Below are 14,999 nucleotides of genomic sequence, written 5' to 3'. Positions count from 1 at the left end.
CAGAGAATTAAATTTTATTGTATTTCTGCAGGTAAATAAACAACCCAAAACTTTTGTCAAGAAAAGACAGCATTCTAATCACTGTAGTCTACCAGAGAAAAGCCATCAATGGGAATACAGTAAAAAAAAGCACTCATTTGAGAAGTACAAATATTTTAACTCAGTCTTCATATAAACTAAGACTCATTACACAAGTATTTGCATATGAACATTTTCAACAAGTCCTGCTTGTTCCTGCAACAGCTAGCCTTTTTTCTCAAGTCTACAAGAAAGCCAAAAGAGAACCAAAAGAGAAGATGAATTTAATTACTATTAATTATTAAAAAACAGAAATTTTCAATCTTAATATATTTCCTTACATGAGAAGAACTCATGAGAGAAGTTATGCCAGGCTTCACTTCAGGTATTCAACCAGAAAGTTATTTTACTCAAACTGAAGCAAGGGCAAGGGCACACTAATGAAGCTATTTTCCTTACTCTGAAAGGAAAGCTACAAAAACCTCACCTTAGGATTAAGTTAGATGTATGAAGAGAAATGGTCTTTGACAAGGAAGACTGAGTATACTTATAAAGTTTACTATTACACAATAGTGTTAGGCAATTGCTCCATCATCTTCTGTACCACAGTTTTCCAATCTTAAGACACTTCTGGTGTAAGTTGCAACAGCCAGAGCTGACAGGAACAAAAACATTTTTCAAGTTTCCCTCTTTACGAAAGAAATGTACGAACTGTGCCCTTTATTGTCCCCCTGCAAATAGGGCATTTTCTAAGGGATGGTGCACATTCTTTGCATACCACTAAGTGACCACATGGAATAAAAACAATAGAAACTTCTTTGTCCATGCAAACTTTACACGTTCTTTCCTCTTGCAATCTTCTTAATTGTTCTTCCATAGGTAAACCTGGGGAAAAATTTCACTTACTTAAAAAGCCTGAATATATCTGCATTATAATTAGAATACAGACATTTTCCTTTTTACCCTTTATTTCCCTATGTGCATTCACTAAACAGACAGTGAGAAAATATGTACATTTTCCAGAGTTCAGAAAAGGGCACACAGGGAACTGGTCTGTACTTCCCTATTCTGTGAGACAACAAATAGCTACAGTTGGAGGCCAATTGTAGTTCTCAAGACCAGCCAATGATTACATGTTAACAAAAGCTGTACTTTTCCCTCCTTAGCTATTAGAAGCCCAGAGCAGAGCTTGACCAGCGTGCTATACTCATGCTTTCTGCAACCTATTAACATACTAAACTACAGGACTAAGAACCAAGTGAACACAATCCCATGTCTAACAAGCTTTTGTCTACCCAGCTTCTGGTCAAACTAGATCTTAAGACACCTATAACCCACTCTGGAAGATTAGAGATCATGATGCCTGTTGTGACTTGTATCAAGATTAAATCCAGCACATACTTGAATTGTCAAACTCCAGAAAGCTCTACCTTTTAGGTACAAAAGCACATGTAAGGCACATGATAGAGATTTTAGCAGACAGACTTCCCTGCAAGTCTGCATGTACACTTAACTTTAAGTAAGTCCATTTAATAGAAGCAAAATTTGGGAGAGAGTAACGCATTACACCTGCTTTTTAACCAAAAAGTAATTTTCTTATTTATGATGTTAACTATTTATTCCACAATATCCTTTAAGGTAAGAAGGTAAGAGTTAAGGTACCTGAAACATCTTCTGTAGGAACATACTTCATGTTCTTCTCCACTAAAATGAGATAAAAATACCAGTCACTTGACTAATCTATACTCAAAAAAAGCATCTGATCTTTTTTTTATTATTCTTTAGGTTGCTATGTCAGCAGTGGTTAGACTTCCATAAATGTACCTCCTTTAAACAAACAAAAAACCCCACAACCAAAAAAAAAAAAAAACCCAACCGAAACCATAAACTTACCAAATAGATCTCTGTACAGTACAGGGTCACAGTCTCGTAGACAGTTTCTGAATATGCTGGCTGCTTCATTTCCTTTTACTAAAACTGTGTCTATCAGTTCCCTGGCTTGCAATGATGTCTGAGTCTTTTGCTTAATAACATCATGCTCAAGTTCTGTTATCACTTTAGCTGACAGTAAGCTCCCAAGGATTGGAAATACACATGTTAAGCGCTGGAATAAAGCCAGCCGATTCTTCCGGATTAAGGACAAATCATCTGGAATAAAAAAGGGATTAGATGTTTATTAGGAATACATTACTTCAAGTTCTAGTTCTACTTCACACTAATTGAGACATTCTTTAAACTCCATTAAGTGTTCACTTACTACACTTCATTAATAAAGACCTCAGCAAGTGGTATTCACATGACTTAAAGAATAAAGAACATACAATCAGCTTCTGAGCCGAAGCGTTTTCACCAACAAACTTCCTGCTCCCACTTCTGGGTTAAATTATCTGAGAGGATCTGGTCTAGTTCACACTAGCAAGACAGTCCCTGCAGAATTGTTACGAAAAAACAATGTCTCATCATACCACCAATGCTAACTTGTTGACAACAAGTTGACTTTAATCAGTAGCAGTCAAAATCATCCCTAAGATGTACAAAGATTTAAAATTTTCTAAGAGTATCCAATAGATTTATGTGCAAGAAAACCAGAAGGACAGCACAATCAAACTCAATAGTCTATCACAAATAACAAAATAATTTCCAGTAATATTTAGTGGCTGAACACATCTATGTGTTTTCGATAGAACATGGAAGTGGGAAAGATGAAGTCTTAGTTAGGTTCTCAATTATATATTGAATTACTGCTTCACAGACTCAGAAACTGCAGGATTTTGTTTATGCTTCAATCTTTTATGGTATTAAAATGATAGGAAATGTTAAAGACACACCAAATAAACACTTAATAGGTGACCTACATAGCTGAGTTGGACACTGAAAAGCAACCATTGGCCATCCTACAGAACCTAAATTTGTGAAAGTTTATCATCTCTTCTAGGTGAAGAAGCTTAAAAAGCAGGCAAATTTGGAAAACAAATTAGTAGAATGTGCCAAGTAAAGCATTTTAATTCTATTCATTTTATTAACAGCAATATAAAGGCACACAGATTTTAAAAATACGGCTTTGTTCCTGTGCAGAGAATCTGGTGATTCTGAACCCTTGGCACCTGTATGAGCCACCATGCTGAAAGGTAATGAAACAATTCCCAGAGTGCTGGCTACACAGATACTCTGACAGTGCTTTTACATAAACTGACCCTAAAAGCAGTTAAATTAAGCCACTTAGTGAAGAAACAATTCATAATAATAAACCACTTCACTTTCATTCATGCTTTATGTGTACCTGATGCCACTTCTTCAAATTGTTTCTCTTTCTCTTCTTCCCTCTTCTCATCTTCAGCAGTGAGCAGATCAGACACAAGATCATTAACAGTCTTGTAGTTTTCTCCAGTAGCCAAGATTTTACTTTGCACTGTTTGCTTTATTAGCCTTCTACTGAATCCCATCTCCAAGGCAGCTTTAACCACAGGTGTGTTCATCATGATTGCATCTTCTGAATGACTCTCTCCAGGTTCAAAATGAATAACTGCTCACAAAGGAAAATCACCATGTATAATATAAAAATATCTACACAGTCCAGAAGTCTGACACATCAATATTACCTACACACATGCATATATACATGAATACCTAGCACTAAAAAGTTGCAATGGCTAAATAGACTTTTTTAAAGTAATTAGCTTTAAAAAATGGAAGCTGGTGGCTTAGATTCAGTTGAGCTGAATCCATGACCAAATTCAGTCCATGCCAGGCCTTCACTAAAATATATGATAACCCAGAAACGCCACAGATTCCATTTACTCTTAGACAATTTTTTTAATACTTCATAATTTCTAACTTCAGCCTTAAAAAAATGTCCTGGGGGTGGGGTGGAAGGAATCAAAATTCAGAGTTTATAGTAAAAACAATTACTCTACTCCAGCTCTTGATCAATATTTTCCATTCAACTAAGCAGACACGTGGTATTCTGACTCATTGCCCTCAACCAGCAAGGACTCTGACAGTCCAGTCACCCTCAGGGAGAAGTTTATTCCCACTGTAACTACAGCCCATCTCAGAAATACTGCACTTTGAGCTTTCACCCTCTCTTTGACCACTGCCACTCAACTTATAACATGTGCCTACACATGGCATTGCATAACTCCAGACATGACACCCTCTACCAGCAAGGTCAGTACCATAGGTTAATTTAACAAATGCCAAATTGTCTTGTTTGTTTAACCCAACCAGGAATCCAAAATCCAAAAAACCACAGGATATGCCAAGCATTTAAAACCCAAAATCTTAATGTTAGCTGCTCACATGAAAATAAGGGAAATGAAAGACAAGGTCTTTCAAGATGTTCCCTTGAAGTTTGTCAATATGATATAGAAGCTACTTAACTTATAATTAGGTAGACAATCCCTTTAATATTATTGTTTTAAAAAAAAAAAAAATCTAAGAACTGTTAAGCAAGTTAGTGTTGGATAGCAAATCATTATGTTTGCAAAATGCTGAGGAGGTTTAAAAATATGCTTTAATATACATACTTGGGGGATCAATGTTATCATCTAAAGGCGTATCAGAGGTTGACAAGAGCTGTGGAACACAACAGAACTACATTAGTATCCAAGTATTACTTCTCCCTCCAAATACCTTTCTAACATGTTCTTCCCTCATCATCCACGCTAAGCTTTTTATCTGAGTGGTGCCCACTAAGTATTTTATATTTTACCCAGATGTGCTAATTCGTGCAACTATATAAACAGGATAGTGCTGATGATTTCCATGAAGAGAAGGTTGGCTTACTCTTGCTGAACATTTATTGATAGATAGAATTCAGGCTGCCCATGACTACTTTCTGAAATAACAACTACTGTTATGAAATATTTACTGAGACTTACACAATTCCAATTTCCCTCTCCTGATACGAAGGAGGTCACCGCTCTAGAACACTTTCCATAAATAATCTGTACAAGTTAAACTCTACTAGTCCAAGACCATTAGCCACGGTTCTGCACTGGTTTCATTTCTGTGCCCACGAAGATGAGCTGAACTCCCCAGAACACAGCACTTATCAACAAGGGAAAACCAAGTTATAGAACAGTAGAGTTTACCTGTTCAAGAAGATGGGGGAACCTGGCCTGAATCTGACTTACAAACTCTCCTCCTTTCACACGAAGCAGATACTCACACCTGAGACATTGACAAAAAAAGTCTATTAAATTATTATTTCCTGCTTGCCAAAGGAAAAAAATACAGAAGAATAAAAATTTACAACAACACAGCACAACTTAAATAAATGTTTCTCTTTCTTCAGAAGGGAAAGAGTACTCTAAATTGGAAGCTTGATACAACCCAGTGTCTGGCGATACTTTGATAAAGCTTTTCCACCACGTTCAGCAGTCAGTGGGCTTAGGTATATATATGGAGCAGCTTTACATTCTGCTACCACTTCTAAGCACAAATGCATATCAGAAGAAATGATACTGTGTCAGCTACAAGTGCAAAGTACAGTGAGACACTATTTCTATCTCACATCTCACCATTCTTTTCTCCTACTCAAGTAATTCAAAAGTAGTTAAAAAAAATTTAACACCACTATCAAAGCCAGATCTGCTTCACTAGTGTATCTCTTAAGCACATTTACTAATGTGTAACACTGAAGGAAATAAAGGCTTGGTTTATCTATATGTACACCAGGAAGTCCAACAGTAGCTGGTAAATTACCCACGAAAGACTGGTTGGAGATCTATAATGTGTGGAATTATTTAGGTACAGCTGTCATTAATGTGGGTGGAGATGTACACAGGCACAGATAGTAATTAGGTATGCATCTGCCATTTAATTATGCAAGTCACTTTAAAAAAAAAAAAAAGTTATTTCTGCCATTTTTTCCAACATAGACATGTTAAACTGCCAAAACCTCCTGCACAAGCCTTTCACACCTAAGAAACTAAACCACACCTGATGAAAAACTGGTTCAAGAACATTCAGCGTGGTAACATAACCAGTCCAAAAGTGTTACATGCTCCTTCCATTTAATTTCTCAGCAGTTTTTACTCTGTCTACTTTCTGGCTACTTGTCTTAAATAAGTAAGCAATGAGCATACTTGTAATTTGGGGATGCACATAGCTTTTAATTATGAAGTGGTAAGCACATAATTAAAATGTTCCTTCATTAAGCATGGAAGTCTAGCAATTATCTGCCAAAATTGAAGGTATTCAAGCAGTAAGAATGTGACCAAATTATGATAAAGATTTTACAAGTTACCTTGGAAACCACTTCGCATGTTCAATCCATGGATCATCTCCAGATTCCCAGCACCTTAACCCACCATCACAGCAAAAACACTTCACATCATCATTGCGGCCTTTAAAAACAGCAAGGCAAGAGATCTAGCAAACAGTTTGGAGTAAATGCTGACACAACTATACAAATTGAAGTGGAGACACCAGTTTTTCTTACCTACGTAGTAAAAGCCAGCATCTGCAAGCTGTTCAGGCTGAACTAGAATTCTAGTTGGCCAATTTATGAATGTTTTAACACGTGCTTCATGGGTTTGCATGCTCACATTGGAAACATTAAAACTCAGCTGGTCTCGGGTATGGTTTTCCACAAAAGGACAGTTAGGAAAGTGTCTTCGATGCTCTGACATAGCATTATCTTTTGGTTCCCAGTCACTCAGCTGACCACCACAGGTGAAACAAGCAACTTTGTCTGCTGTCCCCAAGTAATAAAGTCCAGCCTTTGCCAGATCGACGGGTGAGAGAAACGTCAGTGGCCACGAGTGAAAAGTGCGTAGTCTGGCATCTTCTGTACTCATGGAAGGATTGTGAAGCTTGGGTCTCAAGAATGAAAGGTCTTCAAGTGCCCTAGTAGTTACTGGGTCTTGAGGAAAACTGGAAAAAGAGCCACTGAAATAGCCAACTTGTTCTAAACTTGGAGAAAGTGTTTCTGAATGTAGAGATGGTGAGAAACTGCTTGCGACCAAAGGTGAAAAGGCAGAATGAGAGGACAGTCCAAGGTTGTTAACTGCAAGCATGTTCTGAACAAAACTGCAGCTAGGATACATCTGTTTATGTTTTTCCATAGCATTATCTCCTGGTTGCCAGCTGTCCAACGTTAAGCCACAACTGAAGCACTTAACTTTATCTTGCACACCAGTGTAATAAAACCCAGCCCGGGCAAGACTCCGTTCCGACACTGGCACATTGGCAGGGAATGCAGAAAATGTTGACATTCTGTAGAGTTCACAGGATAAGTCATACTTCAGTTCTCCACACAAGGCACTCTGCTTCATGAGACTAGCCAAAGGGCTATTTTCCATTATGTTCATAATGGACTGGTTTGGGGAAAATGGGACAAAGTCTTCCTCTGGGAGGTAGTTGTGTGCATTAAAGGCAATCTGGAATAAACCCTGCCTATACAAAAATAGGAACCTGAAAATCAAATACTTTAGGGTGCAACCTCAAATGCAGATGTGAACAGAATCAGCCTCATGATAACAGCCTTTAACCATTTGGAAAGTTGTTCTACTTTACTGCTTTCTGTGCAAAAGCTGCTCCAACCCATTTTGACAATTTAAGCAAGCACGTTAAAAAGGACTTTCCCTTGAATCACAGACATATCAAGGGTTTCCTTGTACTGTGTATCTGGGAGAGCAGTATCAATTTGTCAGGCTAGTGGAGGTGAAAACCAGGGCAGAAATACCTCAAAAGGGTTTATCAAAATCCTTTGTTAATAAAGAAACTAAAATGAAAAGCAACTAGAACAACTTCATTTTTAACCAGAACATATGCTAAGTGATTTTAAAACTACTTCACCCTAGCCAGCTGATAAATATGAAGCTTATACAAATATAAAGATTTTTGTTTGTAAACCTCCCTAGGAAGCTAGAAATAATGGCTTATTAAGCTCAAAGGTCATATGAAAAAAGCCCTTGAACTGACATTACTGAACTGATCTGGTATATTTGCTACTACTGAACTTCCAAAAAAACCTCAAATTCTGCATATTGTTACCAAGTTGTTAAGACTCAAGAGGCTTGTTATACTGAACTTCACATATATTGAATATTCAGCTGTGAGAAAAACAAATCTTGCACACTGTCTGACACGGATGAACTGTCCTGATTAATAAGCCTGGAATAGCCCCAGGTTTTTCTGTCTGTAAGTGTCAGCATACATGGAAAACAGCATTTGAGTTTTAACCTGGTGCCTTAGTTACGCTGTTAGAGTTATCAAATTTAATATTAATAAATTGCCTTGTGTCAGGACATTCTAATGCTTTATACTGGTGAGTTAAGTTTTTCCCATATGCCATGTTTATGGCACACAGAAGTAAACAGAACCCTCCAACTAAAAATAAATAAATAATTTTAAGCTTTAGTTTCTTTATTTGTGCACAGAACTACCTCCCAGAGTTCAGACTAAAGTCCCTTTGATGTGTCTACGCCTCCATACTGATACTGACTGTCCCCAAAAAGAAACTGTAAATATCTATAATTTCAATACTTTAACTCTTTTGGGAAGAACAAATCCTGTAAGGAAGAAAAAAAAAAAAAGAGGAGTGTTTCAAAAGGAGATGCATGTAATGCCTACATAAACAAAAACTACATAAATTGACATACTAAAATCTCAACTCAAGCTTTTTTGCAATGCTAGCTAGAAAGTATCAGAGAGTGAACTTTGCACACAGTCATACAAGGTGTACTTTACACACCTAACTACCCTGTTACTGACACATATGCAAAACTGTTTAATCCACAAGCAGAATATTTTTGGCAGATGGATGTGAAGAAGTTGCATCCATTTAAGTTGCTTTAAACCTGCAGATTCTCAAACAATGCAGATCCAGGTTTATTGCACTGACTTAAGAGTGCTGACATTTCTTACTTAGGTAAATCAATGCTACTTGGGGTATAGGACAATAGTAGAACTGAACTTGACCAAAAATTCAGATAAGAGCAAGGAAAAAGTTCCAAGGCTTTTCAAATATATAAATTTATTTTTATTTTTATGTACACCTCTAGCCATCTATTTGACAGTATAAGTTCCTAGAAAGTTATTCCAGGAAAGACTCAAAACAGATATACTTGTCATGATGACACAGCTGTGGAAAAATCACCTCAGGGAAAACGGCAAAGCACCTCCTACTCAACACAATAGCTCTTAGAAGACTCCTTCTTAATATGATCCCACTCTTGTTACTAATAATAACTTCTTAATCAGTAAGGACATGAGCTACAAATGCCTTACACCGATCGTTTAACACACATGGTGGGACTAACCTATCAATACATGAGCGTTGCTAGCCCAAGAAGATAAGCCAGTTTCCAGGCTGGAGAAAGTCACCTAAACCTAAAAATAAATGCTGGAAACATTCAGAACAAACTAAAACCCTGATGATCCTAGAATACTTAGAACCACTTAAACCTGAGATCTACACTTTCTGCTGAACGGCCTTCTAGTATCAACCTCCACTATAGCCCTGAGTATCCCTCATTTCCAATAATTAAACTGCTTTGACTGGGATAGGTTTTTCCTTCCACTATCCTGCTACAATAATTAGAAGCTATTTAAGCCCCGAGTAGTGACATTTAAAGTACAGCAACATCAAAACTTAATATTCTTCTGCTCTGGTGTTTTAAGCCAGCAAAACAAGTTTACCTCCTAAGGGCCCTCCGCCAGTTTACAAACCTTGAGCAACGAACACTGCCCGGAGTGGTCGTGTGCGATCACACTCAGGGACACGCACGGCTCCCCCACGGTCCTTCCCAGCCACGGCAGGGCCACGGCAGGGCCTCGCCACCCGCACGCTAGGGCCGCGCTGGCAGCCGCCCCGGGCCTCCTGCGCGACCCAAGCCCCGCTCCCTGAGCGGCCGTCCGGCAGGGCTGCCAGAGTCCACTCCAGCAACGGAGACCACAGCCTGCCCAGAAGAGGTCCTTCGGCTCGCCCCACGTCTCCTCTGCCGCTGGCCGAAGCCTTCAGGCTGGTGACAGGCTGGCCACGACGCAGCCCCGCCCGCCACCCCCCTCAGCCGGGCACCGAGCCACGACCCGGCGCACGCAGCTGGGGCCTCCCCCCAGACAGGGCCTGCCGACCGCCCCAGCCCGTACTCACGGTCTCGAGTTGGTTTCCCTGCAGCGGGGTGAGCACCCCAGCCTATATAGGGTGCTCAGCCAGGGAGCGGTGGGAGAGGTGCCCCCGGGAGGCACCACCCCTGCTTGGGAAACAGTGAGCGGAGGCGCATGCGCGGCCCAACATCAGGGGCCTCCCTTCCCTTCCTTCTTATCTCCCTTCGCTTCTTTCTGACTCCTCCCTTCCTCCCTTCCTCCTGGCCGCTGGGAGCTGGGGGAGTTGTCCCCAGCGAGCGCCTTTGTCTGGCGTTCAGCTGCGGGAGGAGCGTTCCCTTGGCCGGTCCGTGCCCCTAAGCCCCGTCTCGCCCCCCTCTGGCTCATTCCTGTAGCTGCAGTGGGGAGCGGGAAGCCCCGGCCCCGCTGACGCCAGCGGAACGTTCGGTACTTTCCGCGGGCCGGGGAAACCCCCAGGAAACTGCGCTGCGTGCTTCCCCCGCTGACCCAGCCCAGCCCCCGCGGCGCAGGCCGGGGATTTCCAGCCCTGCGGGCGGACTCTGCTCCCCGGTGCTGTTCCGGGCGCAGCCGCGCTGGAGAGGCAGCGCCTCTGGCAGCTGCCAGCCCCGTCGCCGTGCCTGCGGGCCCCGCTGCACTGAGGGGAGGCCCTTGCGGGGTGGCTGAGGCCGCAGTTTGGCTGCCGAGGTGGCTGCTCTCCCCGCAGCAATGGCTGCAGGCACAGCCGGGCCCGCGCTGCAAACCCCGCAGTTTCACCTTCTCTCCGTGACTCGGTGTAACACGGCGTTGCTAGCCCACGTTTCCGAATACAGGCAAATCTGTACGCTGCAAGAGAGGAAACAACTAAAAGAACAGAAGGAAGGCAGAATATAAATTTCCAGTGCAGGGGTTTATGACAAAATCTGTCTCTAGAAATATGAAAAATTTCCACAGCAATTACCAGAGCACTTGGCAGAAGTTCAGAATCACCCAACACAGTCGTTATCTGGCATTTCCTACAAGGAAACAGCAGATAGAAGATTTTAAAAATCCCCATTTTGTGATGACCGAATGGTAGGGCATTTACAAAATGGAACTGAAGAGAAAAAATAAAGGAAGCGTAACTGAGCAGAGCATTATGACACTAGAGGGTAATTTTCTGCGATGGAGTTCCAGTAAGTTGAATTTGGGAGATACTCATTCATGTCTTTTCTAAAACTCTTTCAAATTTCCTGTCATATGTATTAACGTGTATAACAATACGACCTGTCAAATCTCAATTATCTAGCTGTGGTGACAGCTAGTATAGTTTAGCTACTACTGTCACACTATTTAGCTTCACATAATTATAGAAATGTTTGCTGTTTCCACATTTGCACACATAAAAAAACCAAACAAAAAACACAAAACCAACCAAACTATAAAAAACAGGTTAAAAACTAATTTTAAAAGTTTAAAATGGTTGTCAGATCACTGTCACTGATCTGTCATGACACTGACACTGAAGCTGCTGACATGCAAAAGACAAGGCTCATAAAACAACACATACCATAAAGAGTGATGGGGGTGTGATTGGGAGTTTTATTGGTTAAAGGGAACTGCTTAATGCCACGTAAGGGATCAAGCTCTGCATTTGTACACGTGTGTGGTTTTAATGGCAACTGCTCAAGGATTATCTTTCACAGAGGAAGATGGGGATGTTCCCTGTTTGGGCACTTCAAGCAGGAATCCTGAAATTAAGTTACATTTGAAGCTATTGTTACAGATTTTTGGCTTTTTGCCATGCATTCTCCCCAGGAAATAATCCAGCATTCCTCCTTAACTCTGCATCCCTCTGCCACTCCCCCCCCCCCCCCAGCCACATATCTGCACTTTGCCCTTCTGTACCTTTTGTCCTCCTTCCCGCTTGGCAATGTAAGCTGCTCTTTTCCTCCACTCCCAGGCCTCAAATTGCAGGCTTTCCCTTTCTGCTTGGTAAGCCTTCGTGTTGCAATGAGGAAGAAGGGAGGGTGAGGAAAAATAAAACCAGGCTAAAATGCTCGTAACAGCAGAAAAAGAGGTGTAGCTGCCCCAAACTGCCAGACTTCTGCTTTCTTTGTTTCTCTCCCAGTTCTCCATTCCCATCAATTCCTTTGCTTTTCAGAGAAAGAGGTAAGGGGGAACTTCCCCACCTACTTAGCTGAACAATCCTTTTCCTCAAAGGACATGAAGAGCATAACTACATTTTTTTTCTTAGGACTGAAATTCCTGAGAAACAGTGCATTATCATCAGCATTTTAAGTCTGAATTCAACATGGGACCAAGGTAACTCTCCAAAGGACAGCAGTGGTACTTAAGTCTTACCCAGGCTAAATGCAGGCTTTGGGTTTGGTTCTCTGGCTGTGGCACATCACAGTGAGACTGGTTCTTATTCCAGCCCTTTCACTTAATGCAACAAGCTTCCAAGTTCATAACCTTGACCTAAAAAATGGCAGGATTTATAAACTGAAACAAGGCACTCTACTTTGCAGACTCTTGGCTCTGCAGAGAGGGGAAGAAGGCTGCATTCAGGTAAAGGTGTCCTCAACAAAGGGAAACTGCTTCCATAAGAAGCTTCATGTAATCATAGAGGTTGAAGTGTAATAAAAGTGTGGCTGCCACATTACCAGTGTTCATGAAAATAAACCAAATGGCAGTGTAATATATGTGTGTGTTTGTGAATTCATGTTGAATAATTATTTGAATAATTATTAAGTATTTACTAACCCAACTTTTATAAAGTGTTTGCTAACCTAACTTTTATAAAGTATTTTGCTAACCCCATTTTGAAAGTACTAACATATCTGCCTTCAACATTGTGAAAGAAGCAAATATAACTGTTTTTTGTGTAACTACAAGACTTAGGGGAACAAGAAGCAAGACATCCACAGTTTTTGTACCTTGAAAACGCTACAATGTATGTCCCGTTGTGCTAATCTAAGCTGATTTTGCTGCTCACCACATAGCATTGCAACTTAAGTTGGAGACTCCCCATGCACCCAGCACTGTTTTGCTCATTGCAATTTTATTAATTAAATTAAAACATTAACAGAAGAATATTGAGTCTCGGATAACAATTTCCAGTGGAGAATGCGGGCAAAAAAATATTCTCGGTCATTTATAACAGCGGTGTTGACTGAAACAGCAAAGGTGATAAAGAAAATTTCTGGAGGTGGAATGCAGTGACCCTGCAGTGTGAGTGCATTATCAATGCACTTCAAGTAGCACAAGCAGCCCTTGAAGTACCTGATGTAACTGCATGCCCAGAATTCTCTGAGAGTCCCGATGAATGTCAGTCTCCCCATGCTGTCATCCTTCTCTCATGCCTTCTCCAATTTTCCATCTCCCACAGCATTAAAATGTCTGGCTTTAAGGATGCCTCTGTAACACAGCCCTAAATATCTGAAAGGGAAGGAGGGAGAAAAGCCACTGTTAGTTGCTTTTCCATTGCTTCTGCTATTCTCTGCAATAAATTACAGCAAAAAATGCTCTTAATGAATTTCTCAGCACCATGACTAGCAATATCTCAGCCTTACTAATGAAAGAGGGCTGCTGTGTTATTGTATATTTTGGTTTAAAAGCTCGTAATCAAAATATTGGGGACATGCCCTGTAAGCTAAGCACATGTAACATCTAAACTATGCACTAATCTTAAAGCAATAGCATATTGTTATTGAAGCAGTAGTCAATAAAGGAATATAATGGAAATTTGCCAGTTAACATAGAGTAATAGAGTACATCCATGTAGCAGTGGGGTGTAGTTGCTATGGGGAACTTATTTCTGAGAACTGAAGACACAGATGATGTCTCAGGGTTACTAAATTTGGCAAAAGCACCAAAACTGGGTACAAATAGTTCTGTGGTTTCAGACTGCCAGATAAGGAAGAAGAATGCTGCAGGTCATCTGTAGGTCATCCAAAGGGCATGATGATGAAGAGGCAGATGATGAAGAAATGACCACCAGAGGATGCAGAGACCACCAGGAGGCTGTAATGCACATGTGGGAGTGGGTGGCAACATATGTTAACTTGGAAAAGTTATGAATATGTTAATCACTTCTTGAGAATTATATGAATATGTAGATCATGTCTGCATTAAAACTATGTTGCTGTCTCCTGCCGGGATGCACATTAGGAGAGTGATCACCTGTGCACCCAGTGCTGCATTAAAGGATACTTAATGGTGTCTGAGTATCGAGTCTTGATCTCCCAGAGTACTGCCTCCTGATTCCACCACTCCTGGTATCATTTTTTAAACACAAGGTCCAGTTATATATATACAGATAAATGTAACATTAGTTTAACAGAAGGACTAACAGATGTTGAGCAAATGTGGCAGATAACTTAGCAATGTAAGCGTTCAGGGACTAAGCATGCGCTAGGAGCTGCCAAGATGAGAAGGTCATCCAGAGGACGAATGCTGAAAGCTGTGGAACATCCACTAGAGGAAGCAAACGACCACCGAAGATGTTGTGGTATCCTAAAAGGACAATAGATGGCGGCACAGACCGTGACATAAAATATTGAAGCCCCGCATAATCGTTTTTGAGAGCGGGCGTGATTATGTAAAACATTTCTTTGTTTCATGCCATTAATATGCATTAGTTTTGGAAATAGAAATGCCTTCAAATTGGTTTGTCGGGGGAGCACTTCTGGTGGAGAATCCCCAGTGCAGCCCTGGAGCCGTAATAAATAACACCTGCTTCACAGTTAAGTATTTACTGTCGCGTTTGAATTCTTTGTTTCAGAATTGGCGACCCAGAGGGGACCCTCTCTGCTTCTCTTTGGGACCCGCTGGGAATAGGACTCCCTTTTGTATCCCCAGAGATTTCTCTGGGGGGACTCCTCACCTCATTCGGATCACTGCAGGAGCAGACAAGGACCATCTGGCAAAGGTATTCTTTAAATTCATCG

The 14,999-nt window shown here is 40.9% G+C and overlaps 1 protein-coding gene across 1 annotated transcript; it reads right to left on the bottom strand.

The window, feature by feature from the left end:
- Positions 1–10,296, bottom strand: BIRC2 (baculoviral IAP repeat containing 2). Its single transcript, XM_071734409.1, has 9 exons — positions 10,121–10,296; positions 6,464–8,537; positions 6,269–6,368; positions 5,112–5,190; positions 4,545–4,593; positions 3,299–3,541; positions 1,912–2,166; positions 1,681–1,722; positions 1–903 (listed from the first exon to the last, which is right to left on the bottom strand). Exons 2-9 carry the CDS (start codon positions 7,332–7,334, stop codon positions 710–712), a joined length of 1,833 nt encoding a protein of 610 aa, XP_071590510.1. The 5' UTR covers positions 7,335–8,537; positions 10,121–10,296; the 3' UTR covers positions 1–709.
- Positions 10,297–14,999: the final 4,703 nt, after the last annotated feature.

Source organism: Heliangelus exortis, chromosome 1 (genome assembly GCF_036169615.1).
Source record: "Heliangelus exortis chromosome 1, bHelExo1.hap1, whole genome shotgun sequence".
Classification (NCBI taxonomy): Eukaryota; Metazoa; Chordata; class Aves; order Apodiformes; family Trochilidae; genus Heliangelus; species Heliangelus exortis.
This window is presented reverse-complemented; position numbering and strand designations above follow the sequence as displayed.

What these genes read in the sequence shown, in the direction of transcription:
- BIRC2 (XM_071734409.1), bottom strand. Translation starts at nt 7,334, where the DNA reads ATGAACATAATGGAAAATAGCCCTTTGGCTAGTCTCATGAAGCAGAGT. An exon ending in CATGCGAAGTGGTTTCCAAG is followed by an intron (nt 5,191 to 6,268) that starts GTAACTTGTAAA and finishes TCAATGTCTCAG; the next exon opens with GTGTGAGTATCTGCTTCGTG. An exon ending in ACTGTACAGAGATCTATTTG is followed by an intron (nt 1,723 to 1,911) that starts GTAAGTTTATGG and finishes ATCTCATTTTAG; the next exon opens with TGGAGAAGAACATGAAGTAT.